The sequence below is a fragment of the Amphiura filiformis genome, unplaced genomic scaffold, assembly GCF_039555335.1.
Source record: "Amphiura filiformis unplaced genomic scaffold, Afil_fr2py scaffold_49, whole genome shotgun sequence".
Taxonomy (NCBI): Eukaryota; Metazoa; Echinodermata; class Ophiuroidea; order Amphilepidida; family Amphiuridae; genus Amphiura; species Amphiura filiformis.
In genome coordinates, this window is record NW_027305513.1 from 57,220 (window position 1) to 84,482 (window position 27,263).

Here is a 27,263-nt window from a genome sequence, read left to right on the forward strand (position 1 = left end):
TCATTTCATTACCTTCCCTGAAAATGTGAGTTTACAATATATACAAACCTGAATTGGCTCAAAATATTTTCAACAGTACTGGGCGCTGACATCTTGAATTTTCAATTTGGCATTGTCACAAATCTTTTACAGCTGAAAAAATATTTACAATAAACAAAAACTGCCACAATTTTTGACATAAAATATATTTAAATACGAAAAAAATATATTTAAAACAACAATTGTACATTATAAAAGATTACTAACCAAATATATTATGTTAAAAGATCTTAATTTTAGAACGAGCCGTCAAGTTAACCTCCACGCATGCGCACAAGCCTTAGCAACGATTTGCATAGGAAGTTTATGGAATCCGTACGTACGTATGTGACTATTTTGAAGAGCATTTGTCACGCAAATTCAACCAATTTACAGGTGTGTGTAGAGTATTTTTAAAAGGAATGGTTAACGAGACATTTAAGAATCACACCATTGCCTAAATATGTAAAAGTAAGGTGTATGTTAAGGTTTTTTTTTTCTAAATTGAAATTACGAGTCGCAAGAAAACTGCCGAATTCGTCAGCCTTGGCACCTTTGGTCATGTATTAAAAATTGGTTGGGTATGAGAAAGACAGAGCTGGCGCCTGGAGGGGGGCATGGAAAGGAGAGAGAGAGAAGGGTAAGATAGAGAAAAGAAGGAGACAGATTAGAAAAAAGATGAAGGAAAATGGTGAAGAAAACTGAGAGAATGCGGCGATCCTGAATTAGTACTAGAGTCTAGACCACCCAAAAAGGACTACACGCATTGTGCACGGTATTTAACTTTTTACTTTTGCATCAAAGTTTAGTTTTACATCATGGTTACATGGTTAAAAAGGTGCCAAACACTTTGGAGTCAAGGTTAAAATGTATTGGAAACATGTGGAAAGAGGGCAGGGCTTCGATAAATGAGGGAAATTATGCGGTAAAAAACAAGGTCAAAAGTAGGTATGAGCATGATGATGATGAGAGGCAAACCTAACACATTTGCTGTAGCCAAAATAACAATTTCTCGATCATTCATGAGAGGATGCACCTTCTGCGTCAGCGTGCATTTTCATAGAATAACACGATCGCTGACCTGCATGACCGAACCTTGACCTTGCCAACGACCGTGTGAATGGTCAATTCTCAAAAGCTGTGTTTGCGCCGTAAGCGCCAGTATTTGCGTAGTACGCTCGGCGCAAATAACTGTGCATACCCAAGTTGGCTCTCATGATCGAGAATTTAATATTTTGGCTATAGCCAGCCAAATTCGCCTAGACCGGGGCCCAAACACAATGGATATTTACATAGAAATTTAAAAGAACAGATTGGTACAGGCTGGTCACATGGTCAAGGAAACCTACATAAATATGTTTTCTATAAGCCCTTTCGCAATTTCGGGAAATTGCAACTGCGCATGCTCAGACATCGCATACAGTTCTTCAACGAGATAAACACGAGGAGGCTATTGTGCATTTTCAATGCGGTGAACTGTACTGGAATTATGTCGATTATTTTGTTTTATTTCTTCATGATACATTATATTTGATTAAATATATTGATATCATGAAGAAATAAAGACAAAATAATTGGCAAAATCCCAGTACAAGATGTTTTTATGCAAACGGCACAGTTCACCGCATTGGAAATGTACAGAAGCCTCATCGTGTTTATCTCCAATTTTATCGGCAAATATTACCCATGATGCACCATGATCTGAAATTGCGAAAGGGCTTATTCTTCACTTGACCATATAGCAGTTCCATAAATAGCAGTTCCATTAAAAAAAGCTGCTATCATCATGAGACTAAGATCTAGAAACACCACCAAAATGGTGTTTTGGGGAATTTTGCTAGCAGAATCTTTTTGATGAAAGTCTGCGCAGAAATAAAATTTCCAGTGCAGTAGTTGTAGTCCTGACCTTGCCCCTATAATATACATATTTTACTTGTCATCAATCCTCTCTAAATTTTGAGAAAAATGCAAAATAGACGCAAAATTGGGCAGGGTGTAGTACCCCTTAACGTCAAAAATATCTCTATAAAACGTGAATTTTGGAACAAAATAAAGCTTGTAATGTTCGACGAAATAACAGGTAATGCGTGTGTACAGTTGAAAGCAAGTTAAAACCTTTTTGAGAAAGTTTAATTTGATAAATTAGCGGTTTTAACCTAAGTATTTAGCTCGGGTGGTCTAAAAGTCAGGATCGCCGAGGATGCCCTAGTTCTGTTCACCACGTCCACGCATGTATGGCTGACAAAATTCGGACCGCTCGCCATTGAGTTTACTGACTTCCTTATTTTGAATTTTTTAAACGCTTTTATGATCCCTGATTTCGTGGATTATTTTAGCTGTGTCACATGTATCAGTACGGGCATACGGTGAATTCAACGAGGTCGGTCGGTGGATGCAAGGGCGTAGGCAGCCAGCCGTGTAGGGAGTGTGTTTTATACACCCAAATTTGTAAATACACACCCAGATTTTGCCCACATGGCCTATACTTTGTACACAAATCTTAAATTTACACACCCAGTGAATTTACACCCCAGGATTTACACACCCAAACTAGCTTGAGATACTGTAGCTAAAATACAGGTTTACATTTACTATATCTTACATTTTCTCTTGCTGTATTTTAGCTAGAGCGCCAGACAACAAGCTTCCGGGTTTTTTTGGAGAACAATACTGTTACGTAAGACGAAGAAGAAACCCGGCCCGGAGCCCGCCCTACTCATTATTTCATTGTACATGAATATTAAGATGTACCGTAGTGCTGAACATACACAGTGACGATGAAAAATAATAAAACAAAATGGCAATTTGCACACCAATTCTGCCGCAGCAATTTTCACACCAATTCTGCCGCAGCAATTTTCTTCACTTAAAATCAGTATAAAATTTGCAAAAACCAACATCCAAAATTATAAAATAAAAAGTACAAAAATAAACACGATTCAAGCCAAAAACCTGATCACTCCATAAAAATGAATACTCGGTCAGATTCATCCGCACTCACTTTTCCAAGTCTTTTCGTGATCAGAAAATCACAATCTTACTATAAAAATATAGGTGAATGTTGTATGTGACTATGTGGGTATGAAGATTGAAAGGCTCCATCAGTTTCGATCCCAATGTCGACAAATTTATACAGGAGATTGAAGAATATACGGGGAATGCATTGCACTTTATTTGGTTGAATACGGTCAAGAATTGGCTGCAAAAACAGTAAAAAAGTGAGTTTTTCGGGCAATAGCGGCTGTTTGTTTACAGGCTATGCCAACCAACGCGTCCACATCTGTAGCAGAAAGCGCACCGTCGTAGCGGGTCGGCGTACACGCCGCGCGCCACTGGATGGGATAACAGGATTAGGCCTACGAAGACTAATATCGTAAGAGTACAGTAGGAAGGAAGCAAAAATAATAAAGAATAAGAAAGAAAGAGGGTATTTTCGTAATAAAATAGCAATTCGGCGTGGTATTAAATGCCATTTAGGTTCTAGGCCTATAAAAGTCTCTATCATCATCATGTAATCTGTTCAGCAATTCTTTCCGTTTTAGTAACCACTCCCGTTTACTCAACTAGCGGAGGCCTGTGCAGAGCACGGGCATTCCGCTAGTTATAAATCATACAAAAATTAATAACAAAACAATATCAGTCAGATAAAAAGAAATCATAAATCTTGACACAAAACTCATGTTGTTGCTGATCCAAATTAATGGTTAGCAGGTTGTCAGGCGGAAGTTGTAGCCATTAAGCTACTTGCAGTTCCGCCATTATGCACTATATGTGTATAGGGGAGAGCCTCGAACTGGCAGCATACATGAAAGGAAGAATTATGTAACCTTACACAGAACGTTATGACTAGTTCAATTCCCATTCATGTATGCTGCCAGTTCGAGGCTCTCCCCGCACATAGTGCATAATGGCGGAACCGCAAGTAGCTAATGGATGTAAAAACATGACTGTCAGACACAAAGTCTGGGCCGCAAGTGGCACGTTCCAATGATCACAGTCCTCATTTTTCTTCTGAATCACGCAAGCAAATTTGGGTCACACGATTTGCGGTGATCGCTGCACGTACGCATGTTTTAATGCCGCCGCGACTTGCAAAATAAGTACGCAACAGCAAATAAATAAAAGTTGAAATAAAAAGATACGAAAATATAATAAAAATATGCTGAGCACTGCCGACTGTAATCATGGAGAGAAGGAAGCTTAAACTAATGCTTTTCAATATATAGTAGGCTTACTGGGGGTCCCGTTTCAATACCTTTAAATCAGATGCTGGTTGCTGGTGTTATTAACCAATAACATCTCTGGATTACTTATTTTTATGAGGTATGGTAACCTGAGCCAGTGCAATGCCTTTGGCACTGTTAACCATTGTTTGGTCCAGTTGCTGTAATTTCTGGGTACATTATACCAGGATCCTGATTCATCCATGTTTACAATTTTATATTTTTTAGGGGAAGGGTGAAAAATGGAGATTGTGTATGTGTACACGAAGAAGAGGAATGAGTTTGGGCGACAATGCAACTTCTCTGACAGGCCGGCAGAGCTTCATGTCGACATCTTGCCAGATGAAAGCCTCACACAGAATTTTGTGGAGAAAAATCCAGTGGACAGAGGGATACAATGTGTCCAGGAAATGTCAGAACATGAGGTAAGCATGTACAATTTCAATGGTTTTGTGATTGATACATGAAAAAAATCATTTTTTTGAACTTTTGAACATAGCATCTTATTAATGTTGTGTAATGTGAGATCTTGTCTTAAATTATATATAACTAGATTTCGCGGTTCTCGGGTTGGGCGGTTCTCGTGATAGGCCTATCTCTAATTACCCAACGCCCGTTACCCATGTGCCCGTTACCTATAATACTTGTCCTGACCTATACGATATATGTCTCTCAATGATTAAGACACAACTATCAACTCTGTTTTGTAGCTGTGACGCTTACTTCGGAACCTATAATCTGAAAACCCATCGTTCGCCTCTTCCAAACCCTGTCCTGCAACCACATCTGAGGACCCAAAAATACCCCGAAATTTTAGTAGTGTCTGGATGTAGGCCGTCAATTCGGGAGAAATGTGAACGCAAACGGGTATGTTAATCATGTCTTTAAAATAGGCCTATTGGTCCGATGAGATGCACCTGTTAGTCACTGTAATCCTGTTAGTCCGATGCTCGCACTGCGCCCGTCGGTACTCCGCAGCACTACGCGATAGCGCACCACGCACACGCGATACGCACTGCGCGCTCGCGTTATACGCACCGCGAGCACGCGTTAGTGAGCCACGCGCACGCGATAGCGCGCGGACAGAGGACGGACACGCCATAATTAGTATTAAGATTTGCTAAATGCATGGAAATTATCATTTGAAAGAAGATTTTAGGTGCTTGATATTATGTCTTGATGGTTTTGGTTTTTGATGTTCATCCAGAAAAAGTCGTATTTGATTTCTGAATAAGGGTAGAGCTACAATGTATCAGGGCCGGATTTACCATTGGGCCAGATGGGCCCGGGTCCAGGGCCCCCAAATGTTGCGGGCCCCAAAATTGCCATGTGCACGTTCCATTTTCTAGCTCCAAAATGTTTTGGACCAAAATATGGTAATAATGCAAACATTTTCTGCGCTTTGCATGCACTAGCCCATTACATAGAAGAATTCACCTTCATCTTGGGCTAAAATAGTCTGAAATTGAATTTCAAAACGTCATGGTAGAATCGGAACAAAATATGCCCATCACCCTTTAGTCTAAACCAAAACTTGGCCACTTGAGTGCATATGCCTTCCTCGCGGTGAGTTTGGGGCCTCCAAATTCTGACCTGGCCCATGGCCCCCAAAAAGGTAAATCTGGCCCTGAGGGCTATTATTCATTTATGTGAGTGTCAACACAAGCTTGTCAAATAGAACAATAAAGTAGATATTAAAATATAAATTGTAGTATGAAATATCTACATTTTATGAGATCATATTCAAGTTACACCTCCACTTTTATCCATCCCTATAACATGCATGCATCAAGTGGTAAAATCTGTGGTAAAACAACTGTAAACTTTCCCTCTTAGGTGAACACAGAAAGATTTGAAACAGACAGCAGAGGTATTAACCATGTTGAAGGAGGATGGCCTAAAGATATCAACCCCAGCGAGGTGGAGCAGGTCATCAGGTATCGCAAGAAGGTGGAGAAGGATGAGATGTACATGGCAACGATACAGCAACTGGGAGGGGTAAGTTGATGGTTCTCAGGAGGGTATACTTCAACGTCACTTGCTGACACACGACCCTGTTTATTGCCGAAAAAGGATTGAGGCCACTCACTGTGACACTCAGTTGGTGCAGTGAACGAAGTACTATATTTTATAGCTTGATTCAATTAGCCAATAAGGACAATTTTGATTTTTACACAGTATACATGCTGCATTGGCAATAAAATGCAAAAGAATGGTGATACCAGGTGTAGGTAATCAGGCAGGGAAGACATGCTGTCAGTTTGCTTCTGTAAGATTTGCTCAAGAGAAGGTCCTTAATCATTTTTCTGAAATTCTGATTTTCGCATGATTGTGATGCACCTTGATGAACTGAATTTACAGTTTTTGGCAGAGAAAAACGGCAGTTGTTTACATTTTGAGAGCGTGCAGAGCGTAAACATGGAAGTGGGGTTCTGATTAGCTTAATCAATCGTCGGACAATCATAGCAACAGACAGATAACCTGATTGGCCAATTCTTAGAAAACTTTGGTAGATTGGCGCCCTTGAAGGAAATGCAAAGCTCTGCGTATGTCGCTCATCAGGGTGCTCACATCAATCTGAGCAAGGGAATGCCGTTCTTCTCTGAAACAGAGTGTAAATACAATTCCTTGTGAAAAACAAAGCTAAAGGTGCTGTAATTGTAGCACATTATTTTGTTCATTTCAAATTAAATGTAATTGTATAATGTATGAAAAAATGGGGAAAAACAAATAAAGATTTTGTCTTTCCTTGTGAAGTAGCCCCTCCCCCCCCCTCCCATATAAGTAAGTTACAGACATCTTGTAGATATCATTTCATTTTAGCGACATTCCTCATGAATTCATATTTCCTCAGATTATGGAGCACTGCATCAAACAGAACAATGCCATCGATATTTACGAGGATTACTTTGCAGAGTTAGAAATTGAAGAAAGTGAGGAGACCCCATCAGCCAAAACAATTAATGTATTCAGGTAAGAGGCTAGAGCAGCCTATCCCACACCCTACATATACTGTGAACCAGTTGCTGGAGCTCAATATTTCAGCAACATATTTTTTTCCAAGTAACTAAAAGTGTGTTGATACCATTCTTCAGAAAACTTCAAGATTTTGTGTGTTGAAAAATATAGAAAAAGGTGAATGTTTTAGGTTTGTGAAGGCATATTGGGCTATTTCAGTTGAAATCTTTACATCCCCTATAGGAGACATGACCTTAATCTTCCATACAGGGAGTGTGAATTTCAAATGGGGTTACCTGAATGGGTGACTCCATTTGAAATCTGCACCCCTGTGTGGGAGATTAAGGTCATGTCTTCCATGGGGGTGTATGAATTTCAACTGGAAGAGCCCATTTCAAATAGGGTGCATGGAGTGCATAGAAAAGGCAAAATATCCAATCTGCATGCTCAATTACCAATGGGTCAACCATGCGTTTGTCATGGTTATTGATCCGCCAGTCAGCATGTTTGGTTAAATCACTTCTGCATACCCTTGTTTAAGCTATAACCACAGCATGATTGCAACAATTCAGAGATGCCAGTCTAAACACCAGTCTAAACACCCTACTATAATAGCCTGTTCCCCAAATTTTGACAGACACCACTTGCATCTAGTTTAGTCAATTAGGAGAATTCTGTGTATAAATTTCACCCTGCATTTGTATATTGTGTCTGCAATTTCAGAGACCCAAATGAAATCAAGAGAACTGCCACACATTTGTCATGGTACCCAGATGGAGCAAGGAAACTTGCCGTAGCTTACTCAAACCTAGAATTCCAGAGGTCATCAGCAGACACTAGCCTGGACTCATACATATGGGATATAGGTGAGCGTTAACAGTGTGAGGAATTGATTGATATTGAGCTACCTGCTGGTAAAATTTGCCAGCACTGACTGAGTACCAACCTACCCGGTTGTTTTCATTTTGCTGCAGTGCTTGATATCGGATATCCCATGCACAATGTATCCATTTTTATGGAAAATGTGATGAACATCAGTATCCCAATTGGTGTTTATTATGTTCTGTATCTGAACTCTTGAAATCCATGCACCTCCTATGGAAGGCATTACCTTTATCTCCCACACAGGGAGATTAAAATTGGAGTTACCCTTTCACGTAACCTTATTTGAAATTAACTTTAGGTGGAAGATTAAGGTCATGCCTTCCATGTCATATGGGGTGTATGGATTTCAACTGGAATTGTCCATTGTGGATACATTCCACAGATTTTATAAACAATACTTCATTACACTATGACCCAACAAAATAAATGAGTAAGATTGTGGGGTGCATGAGCGAGTTTTAGAAAAGCACTTTTCAATTGCCACTTGCCAGCATCAATTGGTAGGACATGTAGGATTAGCATATCACAGGATAACACAGGAAACTCTAAACATCTGAAACAGTTGCTGGCTTTTAAGAATATGTGACCTCTAGATCATTTGTGATTTTTCCAACCAAGAAAGTAATCATAAAAATTTGTCTTGCATATGTTTAGTATGTGTGTGTTTGTGTTTTACAATTCATGTTGTACCAAAGATTTTGAAACGGGAAGCTGTGTAGCCAAGTTTCATAATCCGATCATTCTTTCTTTCTTTTTTTGATGCCATGCAACTAATTCAATGAATTTATTATGTTTTGACAGAGAATCCCAATAAGCCAGAGATGACACTCAAACCAGTTTCACCGTTAGTGTGCCTGGAATATAACCCCAAAGATGTACATGTACTGATTGGAGGTTGCTATAATGGTCAAATAGGTATGTTATAAGAAAGCTAGACTGTATTGTCAAACCCCAATAATATCCCCTAGGGCAGCATTGTCAGAATCCACATAGTGTTCTAATAGCCAATGGCATAATGACAACAATATAGACCCATCAGTAAATTTTTAAAATGGCGGAATGGAAAAAGGTGGGTTTTTTTTTCATACTGACATTGCTATAATTTATTGTAAAACGTGCAGAGGCCTATGGGTTAGGCATAGATGCTCACAGTAACAACAAGACAACCTACTATAATTCTATTTTCAAATAGTTTAATTCATTTGTCCGTTTCGGAAAGGAAGGATTTCATAATTTTCTTGATATTTCTTTTGACCAGCTTTTTGGGACACAAGGAAAGGATCTCAGGCTGTTGAGATGTCACCTGTAGAACACAGTCATCATGATCCTGTGTACAAAACCATCTGGTTACAATCCAAGACAGGAACAGAATGCTTCTCAGCCTCCACAGATGGACAGGTATGTGAGGACTATATCTGGAAAACGTAAAAGCTTGGTGTATAATTGTATGACATAATTATTAGCTATATTCAGGTCTGGATTGGAATTTTGTCATGATTCAGTCATCGTAAGTCATGGGATTTTTAAATTGAAAATCTGTGGGATGGAACCCTGTGAATCAAAAAAATGCAAAATTGGGTGGTTTTTTTTTGGGGGGGGGGTCTGTGTAACAGCTCGGATATAGAAGAAAAACATTAATTTGTGTCCTACCTACAATTTTGCAATTTTCAAAACTCACATTGTGCCTGTAGTTAACATTGTTCACCCTGAGGCCAGCTGTATGATGTAATTTTGCTGGAATGAACATGAAATTTGCCGGATAATACTGCCCTCAATTAAATTGTATTTTTTACCAACATTGCATCATTTCTAAGAAACTAGCGGGATACCCGCGCTTCGCGCGGGTCCCCGCTAGATGAGTAAATGGGAGCGTTCACTATAACAGGAAGAATTATACAACACATATCTTTTTCCCGTATTTATTACGTCCTCTCATAGCGTGTCTCGCGGACGTGTTCATAATCCCGTGACCCGTCCATGTCCACTGGTCTCTGGCTCGCAAAATCATCGCGGCTCTGCGCCGTTCTGCAGCGCATTGGCGTAAATGCGCATTACATGCTGCGGCGCCCGACGCCGCTGCCGGCCAGCTGCAGTGACGCGTAGGCTGGCAACTGATTTTCATAACAAAAACCTCGTTTTTACCCATATTTTCACTGTTTTGCAGCCAATTCTTGACCGATTTCAACCAAATAAAGTTCAGTCCATTTCCGTATATTCCTCGATCTCCCGTATGAATTTGGCGACATTTGGATCCAAACTGACGGAGCCTTTCGATCTTCATACATACAACATTAGCCTATTTATAGTAAGATGAAAACAACAAAACTTCTTTTGTGTGCTATCAATCTAAAGTATGAACAATGGTAGACAGGTGAATATTTTGAAGAAAAACCAACGATTCAACCATTTTAAGCTGTTGAGAAAAACAGATTTTGAATAAGGGTTAAAAAAGCAGTCTTTACATGCATGAAAGTAGAACACAACATGTTAGCATTTTCAATGTATGTTGTGCAAATTACAATGGCAGTAATCACCTGGTAATGGTGAAGCAAATTCATTAAATTATACCTGCTTTGTGTAGCACCCACAGAATTAGAGAAGGAGAACCGGGACTCCCTATACCGCCACGTACACTCGCCGCAAAACAATTCTGTGTCTCATCTGTAGCGTCTTGGTACTCGCGTGCAGGTCACATCAAGTGCGTCTCTCAAATGCGCCCATTATCTCATGTCACGCATGCATGACAAAGAATGCCTCGAGCGCATTCCGAGGGAAACCGAATACCCCCAATTTTTGCTCCATGCCTGTATCAAGATGGCGGCCGAATCCTGGTTCTCTGGTTTTAATTCTGTGGTAGCACCAGGTATGTGAGAGTAGATAGCACCATCTTAATTGATTATACCATGTTCAGATGCCTCATGGATCTAGACTAGGCTAGAGATTGGGCATCCAAACTTATGATTTAAACAATAAATTCCTTTCTGCTCTACAAGTAGTCACACATGTTGTTCAATGCTGTAATGTTTTTCTGTTTATTTTGTATAAAAAGGTTCTTTGGTGGGACACAAGGAAACTAGGAGAACCAACAGAGAAATTGGTGATGGATCCTACCAAGAAGGGCAAGATGGAGAATGCTCATGGAGTTATTGCACTCGAGTATGAACCTACTATTGTAAGTCAATAAGTCTTTGTATAAAAGTCAGATGTTGACAGTATTATGCTGCTAGGATAGAGGGTAAAGTTCAAAGGCTATCCAAGTTATTATATACTTCAAATGTGACACGATCTGGTCCATGGGGGCCAAAGGTGGCAAATTTGAAACTGAGATAAAGCTAAAATATGGAGTTAAAAAACAATAAAATACTTAAGAAAATAGACATCAAAAAACTTCATAACTTTAGAACAAAGTATGCTAGACCTTTGGTGTTTTCAGTTAATGATAGCCTATTGTACGTATAATGTAATAATTACAGTAACTCAATTTTCAAAAATGCCTCCTTTGGCCCCCATGGACCAGATCGTGTCACATATATATTTTCAGGTTGTGGGATTCTGTGACAGATTTAAGTATCAGAGTTTCTATTTGTATGTTTAATGAATTGTTTTTAAATCCACATTAAGGACCAGTCTTTAATGTATTAGGAACAGTAAAATTAAAAGTGATATATTTAGAATTTTTTTTTTAAATTTTGTCTCATAGTATTGGTGTAGATTACAGACTAACAACATTTTCAGAAATGTTCAGTAAATCCTTAATCAGCATATGTGAAGTTTTAAAAAATGCCTTCCTTGATTTATACCATTCATTGGTAAACGAGGTACCCCTTGATATTCTTTTAAAAAAACCTTTCTGATGAATGTATTTTTTTGTGTATACCTTTCTCCACAGCCAACAAAGTTCATGGTTGGAACAGAACAAGGTACCATCATCTCATGTAATCGTAAAGCGAAGACACCGCCCGAGAAGATTGTTGCTATCTACAAGGAGCACATAGGTCCTGTGTATTCACTGCAGAGAAATCCCTTCTTCCCTAAGAACTTCCTCACGGTGGGAGATTGGACAGCTAGGGTAAGTGTGTGATGTTATCAAATTTTGTGATGTTTGAGGCATTTCAAGAATATGAGTGCTAAAGTCATCAGTAGAAAATTCTTGAGCAGAAAATTAATGTTTTTGGCAAATCCAAGAAAATACATTTTCTTATGCTTTGCAGTTGTTAATTTATTGCATCTCTTAAAACTTACTCTGGTCAGTTTCATAATCTGTATAATTTTTATGAGTAAAAATCTTGTTTAACGCCTATATATAGTTGCTGGCAGCGATAAACTCAGGATTATTGCGTCTGAGGGGACGTGGCAAGTATCTGTACGCAAGGGATGCCCAGATCCAGTGATTTATTAGGTCAATTTGAGTGACAGATGATGTCAGGTGAAGCATTCCAAGTTTTATACAATCAATCTAAGTGGATGCCAGTATTTACTGTGTGCAGAACATTCCTCTGAAAATTCGGAGCGATTGCCGAATAGGGTGCAACTCGGCTAGTCTTATTACAAGACTGCCCTACCCAACCATAACCCCTAACCCTAAACTCCGTAAACGAGGACTGGACTCAAGTCTAGCAAGTTGCACCCCATTGGGTAATTTTACCGAAAATTCTTACGTATGAGGATTTTTCATTGATTACTGCCCAATCAAAAGCCAGGTATAGATTGAGTTTCTAACATTCCATGATGTTTATAAATATTGTTTCTACTCACTTTCTTGTTCTTCCTCATAAATTTAAATTCCACTGTTGGAAAACTTCGGCAATATCGCAGGGTACAGAGTACAAAATTTAATTGCAGGTAATGCCTGGATATATTCAAAAAATTGTAAAAGCAGTAAAAATATGTGACAATATTTGTTCTTACATTAATTTATATTTGTTTTTGTATTAGATTTGGTCAGAAGATATCAGGGAATCATCCATTATGTGGACAAAGTAAGTTGAACTGCTATATATCTTTTTTGAATAAAAATCACCATTCTGATGCGATCAAGCTAAATGAGTCTAATATCGATCAAAATTCAAATACTTACGAATACAGAGATATGGCCATAGTGTTGCCCAGACCAATAAAATCCAAAGGAAGTTGAATACTTTTACTGCTCCAACTCCAGTGACACCTCATGCCTATTTTCTTGGGTAGGATTAGGCCTATATTGACTGGAAGGGCAAGAAATCTACCACTACAGTCCTGATTTTTTATAATACTGATTTTTTGGAAGTATAATGCTAATACCTATTTCAATTAATGCATCCAAAGGTCCAGGGAAATTAATGAGGTGTCACTGGTGCTGGAATAGATAATGCCAAATTGTTGATTGATTAAAGAGGGGGTCCCGCCAGAGCAGTTCTTCTGGGGTGAACCAAACCTGTCTGGTTATCAAATTAATCAGTGACAAGGTTATCTCTGAATTTGACAGGTACTTGATTCAATAACATTAAAACATCAATTAGCACCATTAAATTCAGAGACTGAATTCACTGATTAATTTGATAACCAGGCAGGTTTGGTTCACCCCAGAAGAACTGCTCTAGTGGGGCTTCCTCTTTAAGAATAGTCTGGAAGAAGTTAAAGACAAACTTATTCATATAACCAGAACCATTATTTCTTTATTTTTGCTATTATTTGTATAGGTATCACATGTCATACATGACAGATGGTTGTTGGAGTCCTATCAGACCGTCGGTATTCTTCACAACCAAGATGGATGGTACATTAGATGTATGGGATTATCTCTTCAAACAAAACGATCCTACACTTAGTTTACAGGTGAGTCTTAGTGCTTGGTGGTAGGCTTTTGAAGCAACAATGGACTGTTCCATTGAAATCCTTATACCCCATATGGAAGAGGGGTGTATGGATCTTCCACACAAGGAGTGTGATTTTCAAAATGGGGTTACCTGCATGGGTGACTTCACTTGAAATCTACACCCCCTGTGTGGGAGATTAAGGATGTGTCTTCCATACGGGGGCGTATGGATTTTAACTGGAATAGCCCAGTGTGATTTAGATGCGAAACAGTTGTAAGGCTTACTACCTTAATGTTTTTTTATTACGCAACATACTTAAAACTGGTATCTAATGCAGCAGGTTACTGGGGCATATAGCATGGTTGTTGAGTCTTGCAGCATGACAAAGTGATGCATTTGAATGTCAATGATCCAAGCATATACAAAGAAGTATTATTGTAAGACCAATCTATTGTATTGGCATATTTACGCATGTATCGTATTAATTTAGTTTTCATCAAAAACACTATATATGCTTGTAGACGAGGTTTTACGGTATGCCTGTTGGAACATTATAATTCTTGCATATGGACTAGAGAAGTGTTAACTCAGTGGGGGAGGGTTATTATACTCACTTTTCGTGGAACCTCGCTGTTGCTTATTAATGTACTGTTATTATAATTAAAATTTATTATTATAGGTATGTGATGAAGCTCTACATTGTCTAAGAGTGCAGGATCAAGGCAGATTGATAGCAGCAGGCTCACACACAGGCACCACAACGCTGCTAGAACTCTCCAATAGCCTTTGTACCATGCAGAGAAATGAGAAGGCGCTTGTCACAGCAATGTTTGAGAGAGAGACTAAAAGAGAGAAGATCTTGGAGTCAAGACAGAGAGAGCTGAGACTGAAGAGGGCTGGTCAGAGTGCACAGGGAGAGGTAAACAAAGAAAAAATAATTAATTCAATTATTGCTATAGTTTTTGGCAAGGTTCTTCAGCGGTCTGCTGATTTGGCACTGTTTACAGAAGTGGGGTTCTGATTGGCCATTTGAATCATGTCATCATCACATCGGCACCTCATTCGCCGAGTAATCCATGCACCATTGTGTGACCCAGTTCTTTTTATGCGATCATCAGAAGCAATTGGGCACTGCTGATGAAGGACCTTGCCAAATAAGCTCAAATACTATAGCTAGGGTAATGTAATTTAGTGAATAGAATTCTGCAGTGGAAATATTCTATTTCTGCTGTTGACAATTTATAAAATTGACGAACAAGACGTCAATGTTTATTCAGATTTCTAAATCTGAAAATCATGGAAACAGTGGAAGGACTGCCACACTGCAGTATAACTGGAGTATCCAACAAATCCTGAATTGGATTTGAAAATGTGCTGCTTGAATGCAGTAAGATGAAGGTGCAGTTAATTCCTCTGCAAGAAAAATGGTTTGTGCCCTGTCTGGTATTGAGGTAGGGATAACTTGTTCTGTGAATGATTTCTTCAGAACCAGAAAGCCGTAACTCACTATGACCAGCTGTCACAAAATGAGCATAAAGTTTGCTCCTTGCTTTTGTCTAAAAAAATCAATATTTCCTCCACAATATCTTTTGTTTTCTATAGAATTTGGTCATGATTAATGGACTGTTTCTTCTATAGTGCCCTAGCGACTTTATGCTCATTTTGTGGGAGCAGGTGATTGTTAGTTTATGCTTTCTGGCTCTCAACCCTCGAGTTGTTTATGTTGTTGTATATTGTCATTTCTGATTAAGGCACTGGAACCAAATTTGTTTGATCTTTGGATCAACCGTAAGTGCTGCTTCGATGCTTGTAATTAATGAACTATCAACTAATTTATCAGAATTAGTGGTAAATTTGTATTGGTCATTATCATTACAAGCAAACATTCGTATGTTATTACAGTTACTTGATTTCATAAATAATAAGGATCGACCAAGCATCAATGGGCCATGGAAAGATCAAACTAACATGGTTCTATTGACTAATTATAATAAATATCTATCATCACTCCGACATATTGCTTTTTTTCCCTTTAAGGATGATGAGAATGCTGGTGATTTTGAAGAAGAAGATCTGGTGGCTAAGGCAGAGGAAGATTTCTTCTCAATGATTAATGCTGATAAGAAGAAGAGAGATAAACAGAAGGAGAAGATGAAAGCTGAAGAAGACAATAAACAAGCAGAAGATGTGAGTCCACAATGAATTTTTTATCTAAATCATTGTAGTAATTTTGTAACAGGTGCAACAAATTTTACGGTCACTAAAAATTCTGACTGGTCGGGGAATTGCCCAGTCACATTGAGACCTTTGTTATACTGTAGCGTAATATCTGGCAATGGAGGTTAGGAATTGGGATATTGTATTTTTAAAGAAAGAAATGAAGAGCTCATGCCAAAAACGTGATATACTCCAGCAAATACAAACGTTGTTGAACTTTTTTGTTTTTGGTTAAAACCTTTTAATGTAAAGGTCATTGGAATACATTTTTAAACATTTTGTTTGAAAAAAAACTATAAAAACCTTTATTACATGTTGTCAAAATGTTATTGCAAATTTTTGTTTGATGCTGCAAAATTTACCATAGGGAACACTTTTACCGCTGCATTCAGACATTTCAATCATCAATCATCAGTTTGATTGACAAGTGACGTCACACACAAAGTAGTATTTTGAATGCAGTCTTTGATTATAGTGATCTTCTCGAAAAGTAACATATTAAGCATGGGCAGACTGCCCCTGTGTAGCTTTTACTGCACTTGGCCTCGGTCATAGCATGGTTTGAGTACATCAATGGCCTATTACCCAAGCCTCTCGTAGTAGTCAGTATTTGTATACTGGACAAAAATGATGCACACCAGGATTATTTTATCTTTCCCGACTTTGTCCCCACCCCCACATCTAACCCTGTCTGTAAATAGCAGGTACAAAGTATTTAATTTCATAGCTAACTATATCAATACACACATACTCAATGAAGCCTTGAGATGTGTATGAACTCTTCTTATGGTAGGTAGAATCATAAAATTTTGAACTTCAGAATATCTCCTTCAAAATGCAATTAAATGAAAGATGGCAATTTTCTTTAAAAAATGATGGTTCAACCATGTCTGCAGGTTAAATAATTACAAAGTTATGACCAAAAGTATGTCGCCTTTTTATTGCCAAAATTTGCATTGGCCATTGCAAATTTTTGGATCACAAAAAGTTTGTTCACCTCCTAATCATGGCTTGCCATATAGCATGATTTGACATTTTCCCATTGAAACCTGTGCTAAATTTTAAACCATTTTAGCTAAAATGCGCTTTGCTTTCATGATGCCCAGTTGCTTGTGTGTGGTTATTTAGGCATCTGTGAATACAACCTGATATAAGAGATTTTACAACATGGGATTCATAAAGGATTAAAATGAATGTTGAATTTCCCCCATACCATACGTTTACACAGTAAAGTACACTGCCAAATTTTACTCACATGGCATGCCATGATGATACATTTTAGTATGCTATAAAGGACTCCCTCTATAATCAATGATGTGAATCTACCTACTTATGGTACACAACATTTGCTATTTCTCAAAACAAAAACATTCAACATAGCACATATGTCAGGTAATATAGAAATTGTAAAAATGGTTATTTTATTACAGTGATATATTTTCTCTTTTGCAGAACATTATCATAGAGGAAGCTGAAAAGACTGATGACGCTAATGGGGAGAAAGAAGAAGCAGAGGTGAGATATCCACATAAGATTGTAGAAAATGACTTCTAATGTGTTTATCCCTAGCGACGACGGATTGTTTCGGGCTTCAACCCTCAACCAAGCCTTGAAATAAGTAGGCGCTGGGAGCAAAATTTGCCCCCGTAAAGCCACCAATTGCTCCTGGTCTTTGTAAAATTCACATGAACCAGGAGCAATTTTCTACAACAAATTGCTCCTGGTTCCAGTTTTGTACTTGATGCAGTAGTGCTGGTATGCTGTATTGCAGAAAAGGATTTACTATTTGAAATTTGCTCCTGTTTCTTCAAAAATTGCTCCTGGTTCTTGTAAAATCCCAGTGCACCAGGAGCAATGTTCAAAAACAAATTGCTCCTGGTTCCAGTCTGCTTATTTCAAGACTTACCCTCAAACCCAGTTCATTTGTTCCTTTGTTCATTCATTCATCCATTCATTATTTTTATGCCAACAAAATGATACCTAATGCATAATTTTTAAACATAGAAATTATTAATTTGGCATGGCAGAACAGACCGAATATCCAAATGGCCAGATGTGGTAGACTCCTTGCCAAAAATGTCAACAGCAGTTAACAATGACGACTACTCTTGACACCAGGAGTATCGCTTATTAAATATGGTGGATCTGTTTCCTGCAAAATCAGCCTATTTTAGGCCCATTTAAGCTATTTGGGCCCCAGAGTTGAAGGTTACATCCACATTGCCTTATACATCCAGGGTGGAGCCAGGGGCCCACTTACAATATTTTGATTTTGCTGGGCATGTGCAGTCGGGTTTCTGAAAACTGACAAAATATATGAAATTTGACACAAAAAAGACCCAAACTATAATAATAATTATCTCGACATGAGAATGATTTCTGTTCCAATTGGATCTATTAAATTTGCCAACATATCTGTAATTTTCACAAATGATCAAGTGGAATAAGTCACATGTCGGCAATTTTCAATTAGAAGTTTTTTACATAATTTTCTGGCAGTTTTGATGCAAACCCCATCAAAATCGGACATCTGGTGACCGAGTTATGAGCAATTTATCAATATAAAACAAAAGAATTTGAACACAATTTTGGCCAATATCTCAAAAACAATATTAGCAACATCCGACTCAATCCCCGTGATCATGTAGCATCATGTCACATATAATTCTATAATACAACATGATAAATTAGCCCTTTCTCCATATTTTGGGAGTAGATACAATCCATACTGGCTAATAGGCTTGTGAATCACAACACTATAACATGACTTGTATGATAATCATACATAATAATTTTCTTTTTCTATTTTGTATTTATTTACAGAGATAAAATCATGCCAGTGGGTGCAGTGTCAGTACTTCTCCGCCAACTCGTAATACTGTTGTGAGATCTGATTTTCTTCTCTGCCAAAATACCAACTGTGACACCACATCTCATGTATGTGCAAGAAATGTTGCATTGGCTCAGTAATATGATGACTTTGTGAAGGTTCTGACAAAGAAGTTGACAATAGTATTTGTTGTGACATAGATCTTTTTACTCAATACACCCACCAGAGGGATGTTAGGTTTCACGCCATAGACACTGTGTGTGTTGATGTCTCAACATCCCTCTCAATCAAGTGGTGGGTGTATCGAGTAAATAAGATTATAGTCACTTTAGTGACTAGCAACGTTGAATTCCTTTGAGCCAGGTTATGCAAAAGTAAGTAATGCCCACACTGATCATCAGTGTAGAATCACTGATCAATGGGTGTAGAATTTGGTTTGGAATTGAACAATTGCATTAAATTAGGTGCAATTCTATAAATTAATTCTCTTCACGCGGGTGTCGACTGCAGACGACATGTTTCAAATTTTTTTTTTAAATTCAAAAATTTCATAAATGTAAATTTTCATGACTGTATTTGGAATCAGCATGAAAAATGCACTAAAATGAGTACAAACAAGCCATTCAATTGGTTCAGTAGTTCTTAAGATAGCTCTTGATATTTTGAGAAAATGTTTCAAAACTTGAACTTTTTCCGTTGAAGCGCATGGCTAGCACGCAGAGTATTAAGCATTTTATGTCTATCCTTCATGTAAGCATACACAAAATTAGCCTATTGTCAAGACTTCATTGAGGGAGTAGACGGATCTATTCTGTAGGCCTATACTGTATTATAATCACTGTCTTGATACTAGGCTAACTCTAAGTATGCTTACATGATGGTAATATCCATTGTAGTGTCAGATTCCATTCATCCATTGAATGGAATAAACAAAATACACAATTTTTAAAAATGTTTTGGAAAATGCATTGGAATTCCTGACAAAACAATGAACATTTTGAAATGTTACAAAAGTATGATCTAATTGAAAAGTTTACAGAATATATTGTATTGATGCATACTTATATAAAAGTATAAAAAAGGAACTATTTTAGACAATATTCTGTAACTGATGTGCAAAGAAGAAAATATTCAAAGCTGTAAATACTTGTGTACAGTCAGATTCATGTACAAATGTTTATTCTTTATGAAGTCAAATAGATGCTGTAATGACAATAGCTCATTCAGATATAACAAGTAGTTATTTAAGTGAACTTACAGTATGAAATGGTACCTTTATCAGACATCCGTCCATTTTTACCGTCCGTCAAATGTTTCCGTCCTCTTAATATTATAATATTTCTATGCATCAGTTGATTTGTCAGTGATCGTCTTTTGTTAGCGTCTTCATTTATTGGGCTTCTACACAGGACAGCAGATTTGCATTAATGTGCACCTCCAAAAACCATATCAATTTAAGACTTTGGTAGTATTCAGAGTATTCAGTAGGCCAACATATTATACTGTGACAGCACAACTGCCATGTACTTGTCAGATCGATGTAGTGTATTAGTGCAAAGTGGACCAAATTAATGCGGATCTTCCGTCCCATATTGAAAACTTGGACTTAACAATGGGTGAACAGAGCACCTGTCTCATCAAACTATAATTTACCTCTTCAAATATTGGATTATCTATACGGGACAGCAGATTCATACTAATAATGCACATTTTGAAAATATGTGGATTTGTTGTTGAATACGGACATGTACCACCCAAAATACCCAAACTTGTCAGATCTAGTGTAGATTTGAAGTACCACATGAATGTGCATTAATTTGAATGTTCTAACCCCTGTAGATAGCCCTAATGATGTTGGTAAAATTTGAACTATTTCAGTTGAAATCATATACACCCCCTATGAAAGACATGACCTTAATCTCACATACAGAGAGTGTGAATTTCAAATTGGGTATACCTGTATGGGTGACTCTGTTTGATGATTAAGGTCATGGCTTCCATAGGTGTGTATGGATTTCAACTGGAATAGCCCAGTACATACTGCAGACGGATTATAGCAGTTGACTTGTTTGTACTTGAACATTATTTCATCCATTTCTCTGTAGAAATACATGTATGAATTATAGTTCAGGTACAAAAACCGATATATCCATTTTGTTCAATTTCAATATAACTGATCAAATATAAGTAATAAAAAAATTTTACCTTGGAATTTTAAGGAGTGTGTCAATTGAAAGCTAGCGTTACAATCACATGTTGGTGGCATTAACTCAAAAAGTGGCGTTTATCGGCTTTTGCATCTGTACTTTTCATATGTGATCATGTGATGTGATCAAGCAAAATCAGTCTGAAGTCGGAACAAAAACAAAAGAATTACATAAATACTTACACATTTTCCCCCATATCTGCAAACTAGAATTTTCGACTTCCAGCTGATTTTGCTTGATCACATCACATATGTTGAGAATCCCATTGTTATATCAAATGAATTGTACTGTATGAATTAATTTTACTGTACATATGAATATAGTAACATTATGGATTTATAATAAATATTGAACTAAAATTTTCTTATTTGCATCATCGTGAATACACCTTTTGGGCATTTTGTTTTTCTTAGTCCCATCATACTATGTACTGTATATCAGGGGTTGTTATTATGTCATTGTTTAACAGATACAAGTGGAAGGGATACCAGAAGCCACAAGCCTCAGCACACTTTACAGGTTGTCACTGACCACTATGGCCAACATCATTACTTAAACCATTTAACAACAACACAGGAACTTGCTGCTAAGCAGCGCACACCCTAGACATTCCACAATTAATCTTCCCAGCCAGGATCAGCTCCCCGAGTTTCGTACAGGTTAACAATTAGCAGTAACTTCCTTGTCCAGGGGAATTTCAAGCTAACTCAATTTTTACATAAGAGCGTAGTAACTACCGCCGGGGTTCAAACCCGCAACCTCTCGCACTATAGTCTAACGCCTTATCGATTGAGCTAAATTGACTGCTATACACCCCCTATGGCATTGCCTTAATCTCCCACATGCAGTGTGTATATTTCAAATGGAGACACCCATTCAGGTAACCTCATTTGAAATTCACATTCCTGTGTGGAAGATTTAGGGCATGTCTTCCATTGGGGGTGGTATGGATTTCAACTGGAATTGCATGTTACTATCAATCATCCCTATGAATTATGTGCTTTTTCCATAGTAGCTAGTTACGCTACTTTCGAACATGACCAATCAAAAGGAAGAGCATGGCCTAGTGGTTAGAGTATTGGCTTCTGGTGCATGAGGTCCTGGGTTCAATTCCCTGTTTTGGTAACTTATAGGGGTATTGACTTGGAGGGGGAGTCTGAATTTGATTGGCAACATCAGTAGATTAAATTAACGCGGCTGTGTACTCAAGACGTTGTTTCTTTCGCAAAATTGAGATTTTTTGATATTTGTTACTTTGTTATGTTTTTTATAAATACAAGGAAAGAAAATCCAGATTTATAAACTCCAACTGCGCTATTTTATGGATTTTATTTCACTATTTCATTCGTGTTTGCAATTTTAAAAGAGAGAAAATCTTTGTTGTATCAGCGAGGTACACGCCATAACAACAACGCATCGCGCTATGTGTCGCGCAATTTGTTAACGCACAGATACGCTACGCGTCGCTGACGCTTATCTGCATGCGTGGCGCATCCTTTGGAAACACTAATTTCAAGTGGTCAAATGGCTCCGTTTTAGCTGATAAAATGTGGGTTTTTTCAAGTTCTCTCCCTCGATTTGAATATCAAGTTAAGAATGGATTTCGCTCAAACTTCTCAACGGGCTGTGGATTTACCCGATGTTCACGTAATATAAGGTAGAAAAACGAAAACTGCCGCATTCTCCTGTGAGATTCGATGAAAGGGCAAAATGTGACCACTTTAAACTTCAACGGCCATTATTTCAATGTTCATTTTCTCGGTTAAATGACGATTTAGGTACACGATAACTCAATAAATACAGCATCTATAGGTAAGCAAATATGATCATCGTAAAAAGCATGATCGACTCAAGAAACGGTTTTCTCATTTTTTTATATTTTGGTCTATTTCCGATTTTAGGCATCATTTTGTGCAAATAGGCGTTTGTGAATTTTAAAAAGTTCATTTTGATGCCTTATATGGTCAATATCTCAAAAACTAAGGCCAATATCAAAAAATAAAAAACCGTTTTTGGAATGGAGAACCTCAAGATTGAGCTAAAAACAAAATAAAATATTTTGGAAAGAGTGTTTTTTGTTATGATGTACCTAACAAATATTGCCAAAAACTCACTTTTTGTGATTTTCTTCATAATTGATGTTTTTATCCCAAATCTGTATTTATATTATGATTTATTGATGTCTTGCCTTTATAAAAATGTATACTTTTATATGTCTTGCGCGAATAATTACAAAGTTATTGCACTTTTACTACATGCATGTCTGAGAGTACACAGCCACCTTAAGACTTCCACTCTTCCCCATGGCTCATTTAGAATTGTGTAAAGGAGAGATGAGAGAAATCTGTCCTTCGGAGGGGATGTTAAGACCGTTAGACATCGATCCTGTGTATAGAAAGTCGCACCTGTACATGTTTATGTCAGTTTCGAAAAGAGTAGCGTGTTTACCCCTTGCTGTACCAGTTTGTTCGAGAGGAACGCTTAATATTACCTATTTGGGTACCCTTCTGCTAAAGCAGTAAAATTGAAATAAATAATAGAGTATGGCACTTCACAAATTGAATATGGATGGTTTATAATGATCCCCTATTTGTCAGTATGCAGAAGTCACAGTGATGCTTGCAATATCATATAAATAATGTTGTGCTAAGCTGTTATCCTCTTGTAGTCACTCACAAAGTTTTGCTTGATATGTCTTGAACTTCTTTTCAAAGTAGATTTGTCACTGGAGGTTTAAAGGAAAGAAAAACAAGTATTACTGATTTGCCTTAAAATCCAAAATAATGTTCATTCAATTTGATAATGCATTATTTGAACAATTATTGTGAAAAGTGACCAATTATCCTTTTCAATATGAAAGGAACGGTAGGACATCGATCTGGTTCAGAGTCATCGGAACTTCTTTCCCGTGTCACTTGCATAAAACATTGAGTGATTAAAGTGGAGTTTCTTAATATCTGTATTTTTAGAATAAGAAACAAAAAAACATGTTGGGGACATTAGTTTCAGCCATTAGCCAATGATGTGTTCTGATAGTCAAATACTAAATTAGATGGCAGACTAACGAGTTTTGTTGACATAGACACAGTGGACAACCAAGAGACATGATCTTAATTGGGCTATTCCATTTAAAATCCATGCTACCCCTGTGGAAGATTTTGGAAATATCTTCCACAGGGGGAGTATGAATTTTAGATGGAATTAACACATTAGCAACTCCATTTGAAACTCATCCCTTTGTTTGAGATTCAGGTTGAATCTTTCTCAGGGAATGTATGAAATTCAAATGGAGCTGCCTAATGTGCTCATTCCATCTGAAAGTCATACTCCCCCTGAGGAAGATATTTCAAAAATTTTCCACGGGGGTAGTGTGGATTTTAAATATCATAGCCCATTGAAAGGAGGTCAATCTTTTAAGTACATCGAAAAGTTTTTGATAAAACAAGTGCCTCATTTCCTTACCAGGTGCTTGCATCTCAAAGTAATAGGAAATCAAATCAAACGTATTTCTGAAAGAGGAATATGTCTATTAGGCCTACAGTCCCATGGTATGTATGTCCTCCTGTCACTTCCACTACACTTGGCATCGTGTTACTCTAAAACAATTCTACAACACCGTAAAAAAACGTAGAATTCCGTCTACAAGCATATAATGCCTCTAAATGAGGGTTTTTCGATAAAAGAAATGAAAAGCAGACATCCTCCATACAGTATTTGGAGTTTGAGCAATTGTATGCCTATTTCTGATACAGGTGGCTGTACAAAACATGAATTATTGTAAAACCAAACTATTTTAATGTTTTTGTGGATGGTGTCTGCCTTTTGACTCTTTCTTTAAAAAACTCATTTAGAGACATATAATACTTTTAGATGGAATTCTACAGTAGTTAACATACTATCGTCCCAATCAATCTGGTATGGGCTTGCCTTCGGTGGCCGCAGGTACTGCCTCTCCATGTGCCCTCTGTTTATTACTGCTAGCATCATCAGAAAATTTCAAAAATATCCAGATTAAAACAAAGAAAGCAAACTGCACTGCTAGGATTAGAGTTGTGGTCATACCAAATACGTGACGGAATTGTTCTATATCGTAGACCCAACAAGATCCTCGGGTATCACAGATGGTCTGCCAGAGAATGCATGATGTGTCGATTAAAGCACCATATAGGATTGGTCCTGGGATCGAACCTGGAGAATATGGAAAACAACAATTACGTTTATCTTTTAGAATACCCTATACAATTGTTGGCATTTATGTGTATGCGTAAGTCACGTAATATACCGTAGGCCTACATACTTCATACTTTAACAAACTTGACGCAGCACGTAGACGTGGAGTAAATCTGTGGTGCTATTTGATAGCGCAGAGCAGCAAGATTAATTAAAAACGACTACATCAAACGCACCAGTGTGACCAAATTAATGAAGGACTTAAACATGGAGTCACTGACTGACAGAAGAAAGATAGATAGATAGATAGATAGATAGACAATTCATACTACAGAAAGCCAGAGAGGATCACTTGGCCCTGCCAGTAATCAAAGTTTTCTTACTTGAAATATATTATACACGCCTAGGCTTATATAAATTTAGTTAATAAAATAATTCTTAAATTTTTATGATTATTAAAAAACATACCTAGTAGTAGCATAATTATACGTGACACTCCTATTGCTATTGACTTGTCTGTGAATTCCACACAACTGAAGAAAAAGAAATAGAAAACAAACACGATATAATGGGTATAAATAGGTCTAAGCTCTATACAGTTTAGGCAATTAAAACATTATAACAATTATACACGATATAAACTTAAAATAGTCCTAAATCTTCAGACTATATGATAGATTGTATTAAGTTGTGATTTTCACGTATTTCAGCCAAGTTTTACTATCAAAGGCATTTTGCTCTCCCCATAGAATCTGTAATATCTCACTATCAGGCGCGAAGGCCAATTTTAGCCGTTGCGGGTATCGGCTTGTCGGCGTTTGCGTCGATGCACCGTGTTTCTCGGAAAGTAAATTCAGTATACATAAGAACGTGAATAAAAACATGCACAATTATCATAACCTACCTGACTATGATAACAATTCTAGGTGGCACGATGCAGGCTAACAGAAAATTGCCAATGAACATGAAAACCAGGAATGCGATGAGACTTCCACATCCCGTGTAGGGACAGGGACCTTTTGAAGCCTGACTGTCGTTGCCTTCGAATTCTGGATTGGTGGCGACGCATTCGCAATCTATTAAGGTCTAATTACAAAATAATGGTTGTTAAATGAAATGAATGCATGAAGAACCAAAGAATTGTTTAGAAAAGTGGAGCTTAAGTGTTTCAAACTCTTGAAAAGACGGCCGCACACCCACACACATTCCATCACAAATGCTACAAAAGTGAACAAAGAAGACGATGTAATGTTTCATGCCAAGCAACATTTCAGTAATTTCAACAAAAACTTTGTGGTTAAATTTAACCAAATCGCATTTAGCCTTCAGGCCTATATACCGAACCCGCAGAAATTTCTGAGTTTTTTTAAAACGTCCTCAATTTCGGGACTGAAAATCGGCAATAAAGACCCAATTATCTTACTTTGTTTTCATTGACATCAAGACAGGCAGCATGGCAAGGCGAGAAGTAGGTGATACCGTCACTACCGCAGACGGGAGAGAAACCTAGTGACGATGAGCATCCGCAGTCTGCATTGCACGGGGCATCCAAAGATGGAACAACTGTTAAACTGTGTTGACAAAACAAGTTTGTAACGACTGAATATAATTATTATGTTCGACTTTTTGTCTTTACCACCCCCCCCCTCTTCGTTTTTCCCCTTTTGGTCTGTCTCGCTGTTTCTGTATGTGATGATGTCCTCTCTTTATATCTCTGCTTTTCTAGCTTTCTCTCACGCATCGCGTACGCACAACCCACACACCCCTGCGAACACACCCCATCCCGGCAACACAGCCAATCACACCCCACACCTCCCCCTACTCACCAACCCCAACCAATACCAAGCATACATCCACACACCCGCACACCCCTACATTTAAACCTATACTGTTAACATAACGTGTTTAGTATGGAAATGGAAAAATGTAGTTTTTCCACATCATGCGATACCATTGAAGA

General features: G+C 37.7%; 2 protein-coding genes across 2 annotated transcripts in view; one reads left to right on the forward strand and one right to left on the reverse strand.

Annotated features, from left to right (window-relative positions):
* The first annotated feature begins 295 nt into the window (after positions 1 to 295).
* Positions 296 to 19,403, forward strand: LOC140144310 (dynein intermediate chain 3, ciliary-like). Its single transcript, XM_072166136.1, has 15 exons — positions 296 to 414; positions 4,470 to 4,666; positions 6,078 to 6,239; positions 7,096 to 7,214; positions 7,923 to 8,065; positions 8,886 to 8,999; positions 9,343 to 9,482; positions 11,134 to 11,256; positions 11,974 to 12,153; positions 13,020 to 13,063; positions 13,763 to 13,898; positions 14,559 to 14,798; positions 15,917 to 16,066; positions 17,549 to 17,611; positions 18,920 to 19,403. Exons 2-15 carry the CDS (start codon positions 4,484 to 4,486, stop codon positions 18,923 to 18,925), a joined length of 1,803 nt encoding a protein of 600 aa, XP_072022237.1. The 5' UTR covers positions 296 to 414; positions 4,470 to 4,483; the 3' UTR covers positions 18,926 to 19,403.
* Positions 19,404 to 23,769: 4,366 nt separating this feature from the next.
* Positions 23,770 to 27,263, reverse strand: part of LOC140144316 (solute carrier organic anion transporter family member 5A1-like) — a 30,423-nt gene continuing 26,929 nt past the window's right edge. Inside the window, exons 7-11 of the mRNA XM_072166141.1 lie at positions 26,727 to 26,874; positions 26,208 to 26,389; positions 25,772 to 25,836; positions 25,030 to 25,321; positions 23,770 to 23,858 (exon numbers count right to left, since the gene is read on the reverse strand). Coding sequence (XP_072022242.1) covers positions 25,041 to 25,321; positions 25,772 to 25,836; positions 26,208 to 26,389; positions 26,727 to 26,874 — 676 coding nt within the window. The 3' untranslated portion in view covers positions 23,770 to 23,858; positions 25,030 to 25,040. The remainder of the gene's footprint in view (positions 23,859 to 25,029; positions 25,322 to 25,771; positions 25,837 to 26,207; positions 26,390 to 26,726; positions 26,875 to 27,263) is intronic.

Excerpts from the sequence above, each read along its gene's own strand:
- LOC140144310 (XM_072166136.1), top strand. The coding sequence starts at position 4,484 with ATGGAGATTGTGTATGTGTACACGAAGAAGAGGAATGAGTTTGGGCGA. Across the intron at positions 8,066-8,885 it reads CTCATACATATGGGATATAG|AGAATCCCAATAAGCCAGAG; the intron begins GTGAGCGTTAAC and ends ATGTTTTGACAG. Across the intron at positions 9,000-9,342 it reads TTGCTATAATGGTCAAATAG|CTTTTTGGGACACAAGGAAA; the intron begins GTATGTTATAAG and ends TCTTTTGACCAG.